Source organism: Ictalurus furcatus, chromosome 2 (assembly GCF_023375685.1).
Source record: "Ictalurus furcatus strain D&B chromosome 2, Billie_1.0, whole genome shotgun sequence".
Classification (NCBI taxonomy): domain Eukaryota; kingdom Metazoa; phylum Chordata; class Actinopteri; order Siluriformes; family Ictaluridae; genus Ictalurus; species Ictalurus furcatus.
Window position 1 is genome coordinate 23182951 of NC_071256.1, and position 15641 is coordinate 23198591.

The following is a 15641-nucleotide window of genomic DNA, read 5'->3' on the forward strand; positions in this document are numbered from 1 at the left end:
TGCAAATGTGTATATAAGCACATGTTTTTTTATACTGAGACTGCTCAGAAAAACAGAGCAGCTGTGATACACTCAATTGGACATGTGACGTGATGCGATATGACATACATGAAGACTGCCGTTAAAACTGTGTACAAACATAGCATGCCCACATTCCTGCTAGGCCTGCTGGGAAATGCCATGACCCACATAATGCCTTCAAAACGTATCAGTTCTAAGAAATCACTGTCTGTTCACATAGTGACAATGATACACAACATTTGGGGATCACTGTCCTGACTTATTTGTAGATATTTGAGAACACAATTATCTTTTGCTCGTTGGTTGTCTTGGCAACAGGTCATGAACCAGGTATAATGACTCAGTAACGTATTTTTGAGTTGAAGGAAAACCTGGGAATGTATAGAAGAGGCAATATAATATACATATATGGGAGATTCACTGACTTCAGATTGAATGAAGCAGGGGCTTCTACACTTAATCCATGCCAGGAAAAGGACTGCAGCAGCTAGTAACCCTAAACTCGCATATCCTATGCACACACATACATGCAGTGCAATTAAACAGCCTCTCAGGAAGTGCAAACATCACATATACACAGCTGGGCTGATGTCTCCATCCCTACCCTACTTTCCAGCATTCCTACAGTACATACATCATGATTGTTGTATCAGGTCAAATTGTAACACACACATACATATACCAAAGTACACACACACACACACACACACTGCCAAATATGGACTGTACACTTGAATAGAGTAGGACGCAGATGCATGCTACTATAAATGTTGTATCACACACTTGCTTGTGCAACACAGTATACATGTGTCTGTGGAACTTTGCTTATCTTACAATGAATTTTGATTGAGGATGTGTTATACAGGGGCATTATATACGGAAAGTCCATGTGAATATGTAAAGGGCACGCATGCTGGCATTTCTATTAGCAAATGTACAGTATACACAGTAGAAGGATACTATTGACTCACTGGCCACTGATTAGTGTTAGTGAATAACAAAGTAATTTTGTTTGTTACTGATTTGACTAAGAAGGTGTGACTTCTATAGACCTAAGATCACTGTATGTTAAACTTATATGAGTACACATTTAATTCAATCCATTTCAAAGCTTGTAAGGTTATGTTGGGCTTCTGAGTGACACAACAGGAAAAAAAAAGCATTCACCCTATCATCAGGGGATCACTATTTCGAATTCTGACAATGCCATAGTCAACGCGTGGCTGAACCGATCCAAGTGCTAAATTGATCATGCTCTCTGGGTGGGAAGTATGATATTACTCTCTCACTGGTCAGTCAGAGCGACACTAATCTATAAGGGCTGTTTTTGAGCTCCGAGTGTGTTACGCTGCCCTGTGAAGTTGTACGAGCAGCAGTCTGAAAAGATGCAGCTGGCTGGCTTCACATGTCTCGGGGGAAGCCTGTGTTAGTCTTCACCCTCCCTGGTTGGTAGCTGTTAGATGAAAAAGAGAGAATTGCCTAGTGGGTGGGAATTGGCAATGACTAAAATTATATTTTTTTCCAGGGTCCAGGGTCACTCTTGCTTACTGTCCGTGTTTAACATGTTCTCGCTGTGTCCATTTGAGTTTTCCTTGTTCAAAGGCTTTTCTCAAAGAAAGATGGTAGGTGGACTATTTCTCTAAATTGTCCCTAGGTGTGAAAGTGTGTGTGTTTTGCTCTGCATTTGAGTAGGGTCTCATACAGGGCGTACTCCTGCCATGTGTGCTGTTTCCCAACATAGACGCCGGATGCAATGCAAGCCAGACCAAGATAACGTGCTTACTGAAGAGGAATGAAAGAGTGAATGTTTTGTTTAAAGATTACAGCGACATACACTGAAGAGAAAGCTGCATTTTTTTAAAACTCTGTGCAACCAATGTTTTTTTTTTCTTGGCTTTTTCCAAGAAATGTGTTCACTGTGGAAATCTTTGGGTCATGTGATCAGATCGCATAGCTTCTCTATATTGTGTAATTGTTTCTCATGATTTTGTATTTTCCCTGTCCACCTGACTCAACTCAGGTAACAACATGATCATTAGCTTACAAGTGTGTTAAAACAGGAAAGACATTGAACTGTGCAAAAGAGGGCATCCCCCAGGAACTGACTGAGAACAAATGCTGTAACCAACTACAAAATGTTGAGTCATGCACACCTGACAACTTCCATGTCTTCCTGAGGATCATTTTTCAATTGTGTAGTAAATGACTGGGCATGGATTGAGAACCTTCAAATCTCTTGAACTCACAGGTTCAATCTAACTATGTAAAGATTTGCAGTGCTTTTAAAAGGGTTTGCAAATACTCCTTAAAACTCTTTAGCAGCCATTTTAAAGCTGTATTTAGATAAAGAAGGAACACAAACATGTAGTTCTTCTTATTCTAAATGAAGATACTAAGGTGCTAAAAACCCTTACACCTTATTAAGTCAATAGTAACAGTCAGACTGAATACAAGAAGGTCTACGAGTGCGCAATACAAAAATCAGCCCTCTTTGATGCAGAATAGTTAAGATCCCAGTGTATCAAACAGACTTCCTCACCACACAATGTGAGACTTTCTCATGTGGCATGGTTATTGCAGCCATTTTTTCCACTAATAAGAATAAAACTGGGATAGAGGAACAGAGTAAAAATATATTGCAATCCTGGAATACATTTTGAGGGTACACAATCAGAAACATGTACTTTGCTCAAAACAGAGGTTTTTCAAATGCGATGCCTGCGACAGATCTTGGGTGTCTCCCTTTGTGACAGACTTCTCGTGCGACAACCAGACGACGATCAAAGAGACGATTCAGTTGTGATGGTTGAGGCTGTTTGGGCACATCTGCCGAATCAGCAGCTTACCAGTTCTGGAGGCAACCTCGCCGTGCTGCCAGCTAGGGACTAAAGAAGAAGAAGACATGATGCATATCCCAATATTTAGCATTGCTCAGGGATTGCTAACAAAGCTTCAAGAGTAGAACATGATGGGAAAAAAGTGTTACAAACGTATCAGTGACATCCATAGTGCTCTCAAAAATGTGTACAGTGACATGGTGATATTAAAATCATATCATAGCAGGTGCAATAAAAACATTTAATTTGATACGTTTGTTTATATATTTACACTACTCTTTTCCGAATCCCGTCACCTGCTGCACTGTGCACGTGAACTGACGATGTAGTGTAGCTGTTGGTAGGAACTGTATTTACTAGGCATACTAATTATGATAAGGCTTGAAATGAGGCTAGAGAATCTTTCCAGAATCAGGAATATGGAGGGATGTGGAAAAATTTTTAAAACTGACAAAATACAGCACAATGCACCACAGAACCTGTTCAGTCCATCTAAGATTTCACGATCGGAGAAGATAACACAAAATCAAGCAAATTCTGCAATAGACGGAGAAGCTTGCAATATTTCAAAATGATCACAGATTTGGGCAAAGACGCGCATTCAGCCAAAGCCCTCTTCAACTGACGTGTGCTGAACATGAGTACATCCATATGGATGTAAGAAATTGAACTTTGGTTTTCACATATCGGTTATCCGTTCTGAGTTAATGCCTCGTTATGTGAAGATGTGCATTATGTGAAGATGATGCATCGTTTGCATTCTGTAAAATGGATCCATTGTTTGCATAAGTTGATGCATTGGTGGCATCCTGTTAATATGATGCATTGTTCACATTCTGTAAAGTTAAAAAGCAAAAAAGTACAGTTTAACATAAAACTACATAAAACAAGCAATGGGCAGTTTAAAATTCAAACTACGTTTTTACATTTTATGTCAATGAATTTCACTGATATAAGTGTCTTCACTGGTAGTATTTTAAAAGAATGATCCTGTGCTTGCAATTTCGCCAATTCAAATAGTTTTCCACAAAACAAAAGCAAAAACGACTGCAAGTTGCATCACAAATTTTTTAAAAAATTTGTCACAAACTCAAGTATTTCTGGCCACAGCACGCACAAAAAAAATCGTAACTGCCTGTTAGTTAACCTTAATGCTTTCGGTCACCTTACATTTAAATACTTCATCTAGGCTGATTCGCGATAGAACACCATGGCTCATTAGCCAAACTGTTAGTCCAAGACTTTTCTTTGCTTTTTTGTCCAGGATAGACTATAATCACCCCTCCCAGGAATTCAAGCACTTGATTATTTCCATATTCTGTATAATTACATATAATTAGCCTAGTTAATGCTTCTTGGCAAACATAACACAATACTGGGAAGCACATTGGTGCTTTCATTTGCCTGGTGGGCTAGCTAAAGAATTTAAGATTTGTCCACTACTGCATAGTATATGCCATCCCTAGAAGAACCCCATGCATAAGAGTGAACACAAGGCAACACGATGTACCCAGGGATACACTGTTTTCCTGTATCTTCAACAAGTTAAGCAATTTGGGATTGTGTTATGTAATTGTCCTGGCCCTGAATCTCCCCACCTACACCAACCTACTCTTTCCTCTTTCAGGAAAGCCACTTCAGAAAGACAAATCCGCCAGTTCCAGGCATGAGAATATTGCAAACGCAGAGAAGGAGGGAGAAAGTGGGGTTTCTTTTTTTCCTTTGGAATTTATTCCCTTGCACAGCTTAGTACTCCCCAGACTAGTGTATAGCATGACTTCCTTTTGCGTGGGCCTGATGAATAGCCTTCAGCCTGCCTCGCGTCTTCTTGAATTCCCCCAATACTGACGTGTTGTTTGCCTAAACGTGTTTCCAATTTAGCCGTTCTCAGGCTTTTGAACCTGAACTACACACTAGCATCTAGCGTTTCTGTCTCAACAATCCGTGAACAGGGGTGCTTCTGTAAGGAAGTTCTTCTGTAAAAATAGCTTTTTTAACACCGATTATTAGAATGTCCAGAAACAAAGGGCAAATTTATGGGGCAAGTTCATATTCTTTGTTTTAGCTTAACAATGTCTCAATTGAGTGTTTCAGAATTGCAGTGATACACAAGGGGCCATTTATGACGAGAAGCAGACTCAACAATAACGTGTTTTGAAATCAACATCACAAAACAAAATCTTTGTGCTTAATGTTGTGCTCTACAAATATTGCCCTCATACATTTTGTTAGCACAAATGGGCAATGCCTGCTGACAGTCATATTACTGCATACTCATTGAAATACTTCTGCAGTTAAGGTAATCAGCCCAAAAAGAGGGCTGCCGAGTGGGGCAACAGAAAAGCGTTCGCCCGATCCTCTGGAGATCATGAATTAGAATCCTGATGGTGCCATAGCCAACCGTGGCTGGGAGTCCAAGAGAGCAAAATTGGGAGAGATGCCTGATGGGTGGGAACTGGCCATTACTAAATTAGGGACAAAATTGGGGGAAACAAAACAAAACAAAACAAACATCCCCAGTATCCCTTCATCAAAGTGGTTGGGTAATTCAGATCATAAAACAAGTATACACAAATTCCACCTTTTTCATCAATTTCATCTTAGGTATATCTGATCAAACTCATATCTGGTCAGAGTGACTGTAAGGTTAAGTGTATTATTTTAACAATCTAAAAAAAAAAAGCTTCATTTGCACAGTAAGTGTAGTAGTGTAAAGAGTGGTAAATGGTCTGCACTTATATAGCGCTTTTTTAACCTTAGCGATTCTACAAAGCACTTTACACTGGTTCTCATTCACCCATTCACACACCAATGGTAGCAGAGATGCCATGCAAGGTGCTAACTTGCCATCGGGAGCAACTTGGGGTTCAGTGTCTTGCCCAGGGACACTTCAGCAGGCATGAGGGCCGGGAATTGAACCGCCAACCCTACGATTAGTGGACAACCCGCTCTACCACCTGAGCCACAGCCGCCCCATAAAAACAGCATATTCATATAAAAGAATAACCATAAAAACAGCAAATAACCTTGTACTAAATCACATTTATAATCAGAGGTGCAGTCTTGGGTTTTTTATCAGTTTTCTAGCCCTTCAGTTGAGTAATAGGCACACTGCATACAAAAGACACTGTGATGCACTGACCTGGATGTGGAGTTTGGGGCAAACTGGTTATTCAAAGACACATAGAGATCACTGCACCTTTTTTATTGAGGTTATTAATTCATATCAGTACTAAAACATACCAGATGTGACTTTATTCATTTTGGTGATCTGATTTTTAGAGTTTAATTTTTTGTCAGCATTTTATATTAAATATAGATTTGTTTATTTGTTCAAGATGGAAACTTGGCTCACCTCCATTATAAAAGAAAAATATATATACACACACACACGTTAATTAAGCTTAAATCTGACTTCAGTTAATATACAGTGGTGCTTGAAACTTTGTGAACCCTTTTCTATGTAGCTGCAAAAATATGACCTAAAACATTATCAGATTTTCACACAAATCCTAAAAACAGACAACGAGAAACCAATTAAAGAAATGAGATAAAAATATTATACTTGGTCATTTATTTATTGAGGAAAATTATCCAATATTACATATCTGTGAGTGGCAAAAGTAGGTGAACCTATAATATTAGCAGTTGATTTGAATGTGAAATTAGGGTCAAGTGTTTTCAATCAATGGGATGATGATCAGGTGTGAGTGACCGCTCTGTTTTATTTCACGAACAAGGATCTATAAAAGTCTAATCTTCACTACATGTTTGTGGAAGTGTGGAAGTGGAAGCGAGGACATTTCTGAGGACCTTGTTGATGTTCATCAGGCTGGAAAAGTTTACAAAATCGTCTCTAAAGGGTTTGGACTCCACCAATCCACAGTCAGATAGATTGTGTACAAATGGAGGAAACTCAAGACCATTGTTACCATGCTCAGGAGTGGGGACCGACAAAGATCTCTCCAAGAGTAAGAGACGTGTAATAGTCCACAAGGTCACAAAGGAGCCAGGGTAATTTCTAAGCAACTAAAGGCCTCTCTCACATTGGCTAATGTTAATATTCATGAGTCCACCATCAGGAGAAAACTGAACAACAATGGGGTGCATGGCAGAGTTGCAAGGAGAAAACTGCTGCTCTCTAAAAAGAACATTGCTGCTGTCTGCAGTTTGCTAACAATCACGTGGACAAGCCAGAAGGCTATTGGAACAATATTTTGTGGATTGATGAGACCAAAATTATTTTTTGGGTTTAAATGAGAGAGATTATATTTGGAGAAAGGAAAACACTGCATTCCAGCATAAGAACCTTATCCAATTTATGAAACATGGTGACGATAGTATTTGGGCCTGTTTTGCTGCATCTGGGCCAGGAGGACAACTTGCCATCATTGATGGAACAATGAATTCTGAAGTATATCAGCAAATTCTAAAGGAAACTGTCAGGACATCTGTCTATGAACTGAAACTCAGAGAAAGTGGGTCATGCAGAAAGACAATGACCCGAAGCACACAAGTCGTTCCACCAAACAATGGTTGAAGAAGAATAAAGTTAATGTTTTGGAATGGCCAAGTCAATGTCCTGACCTTAATCCAATAGAAATGTTGTGGGTCAAACCAGATACTGAAAGCAAAGGTTCACAATCACATACTTTTGCCACTCACAGATATATAATATTGGATCATTTTTCTCAATAAATAAATGACCAAGTATAATATTTTTTATCTCATTTGTTTATAATTGGGTCTGTTTTGAAGTATATCTGTGTCATCCATCCATCTTCTATACCGCTTATCCTCTTCAGGGTCAAGGGGAACCCTGGCGCCTATCCCCGGGAGCATCGGGCACACTCACCTGGACAGGGTGCCAATCCATCGCAGGGCACACTCACAATATCTGTATCATTTTATTGCTAATAAAATATAGAATGCAGACTTGCTGTCAGTGTCTCACTATTTGCACTATTTAGATTTTTTTCAGTATTTAAATGATGCAGTGTGCGGCGTATGGTCTGAGCACTGACAGGCTGACCCCCCACCCCTTCAACCTCTGCAGCAATTCTGGCAGCACTCATACGTCTATTTCCCAAAGACAACCACTGGATATGATGCTGCGCACGTGCACTCAACTTCTTTGGTCGACCATGGCGAGGCCTGTTCTGAGTGGAACCTGTCCTGTTAAACCACTGTATGGTGTTGGCCACCGTGCTGCAGCTCAGTGTCAGGGTCATGGCAATCTTCTTATAGCCTAGGCCATCTTTATGTAGAGCAACAATTCTTTTTTTTCCAGATCCTCAGAGAGTTCTTTGCCATGAGGTGCCATGTTGAACTTCCAGTGACCAGTATGAGGGAGTGTGAGAGCGATGATACCAAATTTAACACACCTGCTCCCCATTCACACCTGAGACCTTGTAACACTAACAAGTCACATGACACCGCGGAGGGAAAATGGCTAATTGGGCCCAATTTGGACATTTTCACTTAGGGGTGTACTCACTTTTGTTGCCAGCGGTTTAGACATTAATGGCTGTGTGTTGAGTTATTTTGAGGGGACAGCAAATTTACATTGTTACACAAGCTGTACACTCACTACTTTACATTGTAGCAAAGTGTCATTTCTTCAGTGTTGTCACATGAAAAGATATAATCAAATATTCACAAAATTGTGAGGGGTGTACTCACTTTTGTGAGATACTGTATCTATGCTTGACAAGTGTGAGTTTTCACAATTCCTTACGACAATTAATAATTTTCCAAGTCTAACTATCGAGATTTTAAGTAACTGGAGGCAGAACTTTTTTTTGTACTCCATGTCGATCATAAACCATTGAAATCGTTTGAGAAATGTAAACGTTATTGTGCTTTTTATCCAGAAAAACTGCAGCTCCCCCATTTGCTTGTATTTGATTATTGGGCAGTCTTGCCCGGATCAATACGGCAGACACGTTGACATGAATGCTTATGTGTGCAGGCGCGTAGTGTTTCTTTACAAAGTGACATCGCCAACTACTGGCCTGGCATGCATAAAGCCTTTTTAGTCATTTTTGCAGATCCGTGTGAACGGGGATCGTTTTGACAACGTTGTCCTCTGTACGTGAAACTTTTCAAAAAACAGCAGAGGAAAAACTTTTCCATTTTTAGTACATCGCTGTCATGTAAATGTACCCTTAATTTCCTATAACCGCACTGGGGCATTGCACTGTGTGTATCACTCTGCTCATCCATGTTCGCCATTTAAAATTCTACATCCTAGTTCGAAACGGTTAATACAGTAGTGGTAGCAACATCATCAGTGGACAAATGATAGCTTTCAGGAATATAACTTTTGACTTAAAATTTGAAAGGACATCAGAAAAAGATGAAAAGGAAAAAGGGATTTTACAGATTTTACTGGAAGCACTTTTAGCAGGAATGTACAAATCAATGTGAGATAGCTAGCAAGCTAGCCGATGGGCTATAATGTGAGTGTAGCTTTTTGGAGATCTATTTTCGCTAGTGGAGCTAAAATAAGCAGAACATTTGGCCATATTGTGTCTGAAATGTCACTTACTCAATATTAATTTCTTGTTTATAGAAGTGTTGTATAAAAAGCCATATCACACTCACAACTATTCAGTTATACTGAATATCAGCAATTCTGTGATGTGGCTGTATGTAATCACAGCCATGCCGATATTCAGTATACCCACACTCTTTCTTGTGTTCAATATTGCCTAAATCACACTCGCAATCAGGCTGTTGTACAGAGTATCAGCATGGCTGTGATTACCTACAGCCACATCACAGCAATGCTGATATTCACTACAAGACTTATACAAGATGTATACACTCTGTACAAATTAACACCTGTATAAATTAGACATATATGAGGGTAAATTGAGGTGTGTGTACATACAGTAAATGGCACGTAAATAGTGGATGGGAGTTTGCATCCACACAGCCAAATCTGATTTATTATTTGTGTACAAATCACCAATAGTTTCATGAATCAGACACAGATTTGTTCATACGTATCATTCTGTGCACTTTGATCTGCACTCATTTCTATTCAACTGGATGAGTAATGGCCAGTGTCATTCCTGTTGATGAAAAAATAAGGTGTATCAGATAAATCACTGCTTAAAGACTTAATCTCTTTACCTCTTTTTGTATTATTAATAATACACAGAGAACCAGTCTCTTCACAATTTGCTTCTATCGATGCACCATCTCAGAGAGCTGCTGCTATGTAATGGCTTTTTTATTTGTCAGGTTTGTTTTTATTTTAGGGTGAAAAAGATTTTTTTTATGGACAGGTATGCTGTGTAGAGAGTTGTTTCTGAAACCACTAATACTTTAATTCAGTTGATGTTTATTTGTACTTACACATAGCCCATATGCTACTTACAGTCCATAGCTAGTCACCACTTAGCTGTAGTTCTGGGCTTTTATTTTAATAAATGTAATCTCAGTCTGGAAGGAACTGGAATTGGGCTAAAAACATCAGGAAACATCAGGAGTCTCTATTTCCATCCAATGGTGTTTGAGTCACATGTTTGACATCATGTCTAGCCTAAAAGAACAGAGGCAATTACCTGGAAATTATGCATACTAAACAACATGACTGAGAAGACATCTTTACTATATTTTTCTCATTGGTATGCATTTGGCAGACACTTTTATTCAAAAGTGAAGAATGTAATGTAAACCTATAACTGAGCATTTGAAGGTTAAGGGCTTTGCTCAAAGAACTAAGGCAGAACCTTAACGGGTAATGTGATGGGAAAATAAATGGAAGATACCAACAGACAGTGATAATCAAGCGGTTTAGATGTATGAGTCCTTGAAGGACAATGTAAAAGTAACTGACTCAGCATTGCAGCGTTGCACAATAAGAGCACAGCCAAGCAGCAAATGACTGAGCGAAAATTTTAAGCTGAATCCCAGGGAGTGATGAAAAGTATTTTATGCTTTAAAACATTCACTTTTGGTACTCTCTGCCCTGCATGAAGTCATAGACCGCCATCACGTTTTTCCCCTGGACGTCCACCAACAAGTTTTTACATTAACGCTAGTGGTTTGCAACCATCCAAACAGGGGAGAACCACAGGAACATGCCTGAGGTTAACCGAACACAAGTTACCTCACCCATATTGCAAATGCAGCATCATAACTTTGATTAACATCAACACTCAGCAGACAAGTTCTAGCTGGCTTGTAGTTCCACACAGAAAATGACCTCCGTCTGTCGAACCAAATGCACCTATAACTAGAGTTGTGATATCTTTTTAATCGAACAGTGAGCCAGTATACAGTAGACAAGCACCCACAGTGGGTGACAACACTAATTACTGTTTCACAGCAGGGGAGCGTCTCTTCCTCCACTGTGGGTCTAATCCAGTCTGCCTGCTACATCAGTCGCAGACAGCTAGCATTATACCAACACTGGCCTCCCAGTACAAACTCAATAACCCAGGGCCAAGCTGTTCTCAAGGTCTAAATGGGAAAGCCTGAAACTTTGGCTGAACCCCAGTCAATGCTATTGAGTGAGCTGACGCACACATGTCCGAGTCCAGGGGCTACACAATTATAGATCCAATAAATTATCCAAATTCGTTACATCCTGACTAAACAACTTCCTCTGAATATTCACTGTGAGGAATTTGTCAGGTTCATCCACATGACTACACGTAGGCTTTTTTTTTTTTCAGTCACTTAAACAGAAGAGCCTCTACAGGTTACAATGAGACCACTGTGCTTACTAGACTAGAACAAAAATACACAAACTTGTCCGGACAGCATGCCTGGGACCAAGAGGATTTGCGCTACACATTCCATATAAGGCGTAGGAATTAGAGATGAGTGGATCAATAATGAAATAATCAATACTTTCTTCTTTTTTCCCAAAAACTAACTAACTAATATACGCATAAAAAAAATAATTGTGTGCTTAATACTCTGTGGGTTTTTTTTAAGTAAACAGAATGTGAAAAATAAAATGCTGCAGGATGTAATATTGATTTGCTGTATAAGAACTACCATTCCTTACTCCATCTACACATACACACTCTCACACATGCATGCATTCAGAGAGGAACAGGAGAACGTATTGTAAGTGATATAGCTTATTTCTGCAATTAAACAGGACCCAAACCTAAACTGGACAGTCTCTATTTATTTATTTCACATACATTCACTGACCAGTTTATTAGTAACACCTGTAACACCTGCTCATTCAGGCAATTATCCAACCGGCCAATCATGTGGCAGCATTGCAATGCATAAAATCATGCAGATACAGGTCAAGATCTCCAGTTAATGTTCATATCAAACAGTGTGATCTCTGTGACTTTAACCACGGCATGGTTGTTGGTGCCAGATGGGCTGGTTTGAGTATTTCAGAAATTGCTGATCTCCTAGGGATTTCACACACAACAGTCTCTAGAGTTTACTCAGAGTAGTGAGGGGATGAAAAAAAACAACATCCATTAAGCTGTAGCTCTGTGAGTGGAAATTCCTTGTTGATGAGAGAGGTCAAAGAACAATGAGCAGACTAGTTTGAGCTGATAGGAAGTCTACAATAACTCAAATAATCACTCTTTACAACTGTGGTGAGCAGAAAAACATATCAAAACACATAACATGCCCAACTTCAAGGAGGATGGGCTCTACAACAGCATAAGACCATGTTGGGTTGCACTCTTGTCAGCCAAGAACAGGAATCTGAGGCTATCCTGAGCACATGCTCACCCAAACTTTCCAGATTGGAAAAAGTCCAGGCGATATTTGTCTAATCTTCTACTGTCCAGTTCTGATGTGTTCATGTGTGCAGGTGTTCCTAATAAAGTGAGTCAGTATAATTCTCATAATTTTCACTGCTGATATACACTTTTTAATTACACAAGTAGTCTTGGTATTGTTTGGTATTAGCTGGAGGAATCTCCAGACACTTTTCAATTCTATATGATTTCAAGCCAAGGTGTGATTGCAAAACAATCAGTTTTGCATTTTGGTGATTCTTGAGTTATTTTCATAGCCAACATTAGTATGACTGCTTGCAGGTATTCAAACATAATATAATTTCCATGCATAATACAACGCACTAGGCAAAATGTATCATATTTTTTTAGTATAACAGGCATAGTACTGTTGGCATAATAATATGTAAAATGACATTCTGATATTCAAAGAACTCGGTGTGTTTGTGTAAAACAACAACAACAACAAAAGGAACCGAAAGAACAGACGGAGAGAACAATTCCTGACTCATATTTGAATAGATCCACTACAGTACCTAGCAACTTTGAGAGGAATGTAAGAGAAAAGTTTGACACAGTGAAAGAGGATGGTGTTTAATGGCTAGTCAATGCCATTCTAGTCAATGTTGGTGAACTCAGCTGTTTCTCAATAAAAATGTAGTTCATGATCTTCACATGTACCACTGTCTTAGAAACAAATGGCCGAGCTGGCACCTACAGGTGCTCAGTTTCTCTATGCAGAAGAACACCTTAAAGGGTTTATGTAGAACCCTAGATCAGCGGGGTTTCTCTTTCTTAAAAGTTTCCACAAAAGCTTGAACAGTTAACTCCAGAAATAACCACAGCGAAACCCGTTTATTTAAGGGTGTACGTACACCAGTGATGCCATTAAAGTCAATCACATTATCACCAGACGTGGATCAGAAGATTAAACAGGGATTAGTTTCACAGTGCAGGTTTGATGTCCATCTGTCAAACTGATCTCAGGTCAGCTTTCCATTACCCTGGGATATAGAAGCACCACTCCATCCAAACTTACTAACACTGACTGGTTACCTGGCCTTGAGAAAGCATTACATGTAGAGCTGCAGAACCTCAGTGCAGAAAGATTCAGAAGCACTGTTATAACCCAGTAATATACACTTAATTCTAATCTAATCTCAGCTCATCTAATAGCACATAGTGTATTCAATAAGATCAATATATGTGTATCTGTGTGCGTGCGTGTGTGTGTGTGTGTGTGTGTGTGTGATCAGACGACTAGCAGAAAATAGTCATACCTTGATTATCATCATCCATGCTTGCTGCTAAATGAGACGATGCGACAACAAAAAACGGATAACAAAAACGTTCCGAGCCAGATGGCTGTTGAAATGTCGGTTTTTACGTTGAAGGCTGCATTTACAGGCGACACACACACGCGCACGCACACGCGCGCGCACACACACACACACACACACACACAGACAGGTTGGACCCGGACCAAAATTAGTGTTCACTGTGTTCCCTGCTCGGTTTGAATGGATGAAAAACCTCTTCGTCCACTTTTTCCACTGGTGCTGGTTAATTTCATTCGGGGAAGTGATGCGCCCTCTCCGTCCAGCCCACAGACTCCGACTCCGTCTCCAGCATCTGCTTTTCACGGTTTGGCACTAATTTCGCACCGGTTTTAAGGCAAACCTCGCCTCATGTGCGACGTCTTGCTAGTGGTTCACGCTCACAGTCAGCCCAGCGAATCAGAATCGGAGGACTGTGTGCGCGTGTGAGCTTCTAACCAATCGCAGTGCGAAAGGAGGGAATTGTAGGAATACGGGTGAGGAAAATGAATTACTACATTACAGCTGCCCTCGAGACGTCATCACTCCCTGTCCCGCCCTTTTTGCCGCTACAAACCGGCGCTCAACCACGTGACACATCGTCTTGTAGGCCAGTGGTTCTCAATCCTGGTCCTGGGGACCCACAGCACTGCACATTTTGTATGTCTTTCATAACTCTCCGAATGAGCTGATGATCTGAATCGGGTGTGTTAAATAGAACAGTAGTGGCTCAACAGTTAAGGCTCTGAGCAAAAGTTATTGAACAGAAGGTCAGGGGTTCAAGCCCCAGCATTGCCAAGCTGCCACTGTTGGACCCTTGAGCATGACCCTTAACCCTCTCTGCTCCTTGGGCACCATATCATGGCTGACTCTGTGCTCTGACCCAACTTCCTAACAAGCTGGGATATGTAAAGAAAAGAATTTCACTATGGTGTAATGTATATGTGACAAATAAAGGCTTCTTAAAAAATAAAAGGAGACATACAAAATGTCCTGGGCCAGTATTGAAAACCACTGTTTTAGGCCTACATTACTGCCATGTGGATATGACAGTGCGAGGTGGAGTTAACAAATGTTGAGCCATTTACCCCGAATAACCTCTTATGAAAAAGAAATGGATCCAAACAAATTTACAAATATTACTAATTATTGAAAGATGATAAAGTCCCAGTGAAATCAAAAGTGAAGTTTCGTGGCTTTTATTACGAATGTCTTCGCCTTACGGTTATCTATAAGCTAGGGTGCTCCAAAACAATGACGGAATTCACATTTAGAAGATATATGCATTGAAAATTTACAGTCTCTCTCTACCACCAATATAGATCAACAATTTTCATGACATCTATCTGCACTTCGGCTGCTCATCAGATTTTCTGTCCAATCAAATGCTCTCTAGAAGCTGAAGTGCCCCACCCCCAACATTATCAAAAAAAATCACCTTGCTGAAGTTGCCGTTGTTGAGCAAGAGAAATCATATCAGCAAACACGGGTCATAAATGTGTTTTCAGCTGTACGAACATACGCATTTTATTCAGTTTTCCAACTGTAAGTTGGTTAAGAAGGAAATTGCTTGAATTCATTCACTTTGAAGATGGAGGCATTTGTGCCAGCTCACGGCTTTGTGACAGGTATTTTTCCATGGTATTAACAGTCAGGTATGGCTTAGCCTGGGCTTTGAGGTAAGTTAAACAGTACTGGGCTGCGTCTGAAATCGCACACTGTGACAATAC

At 40.0% G+C, this 15641-nt stretch overlaps 1 protein-coding gene across 1 annotated transcript in view; it reads right to left on the reverse strand.

Annotated features, from left to right (window-relative positions):
* cyth3b (cytohesin 3b) overlaps positions 1 to 14281 on the reverse strand; it is a 45120-nt gene extending 30839 nt beyond the window's left edge. The window contains exon 1 of the mRNA XM_053653689.1: positions 13876 to 14281. Coding sequence (XP_053509664.1) covers positions 13876 to 13894 — 19 coding nt within the window. The 5' untranslated portion in view covers positions 13895 to 14281. The remainder of the gene's footprint in view (positions 1 to 13875) is intronic.
* Positions 14282 to 15641: the final 1360 nt, after the last annotated feature.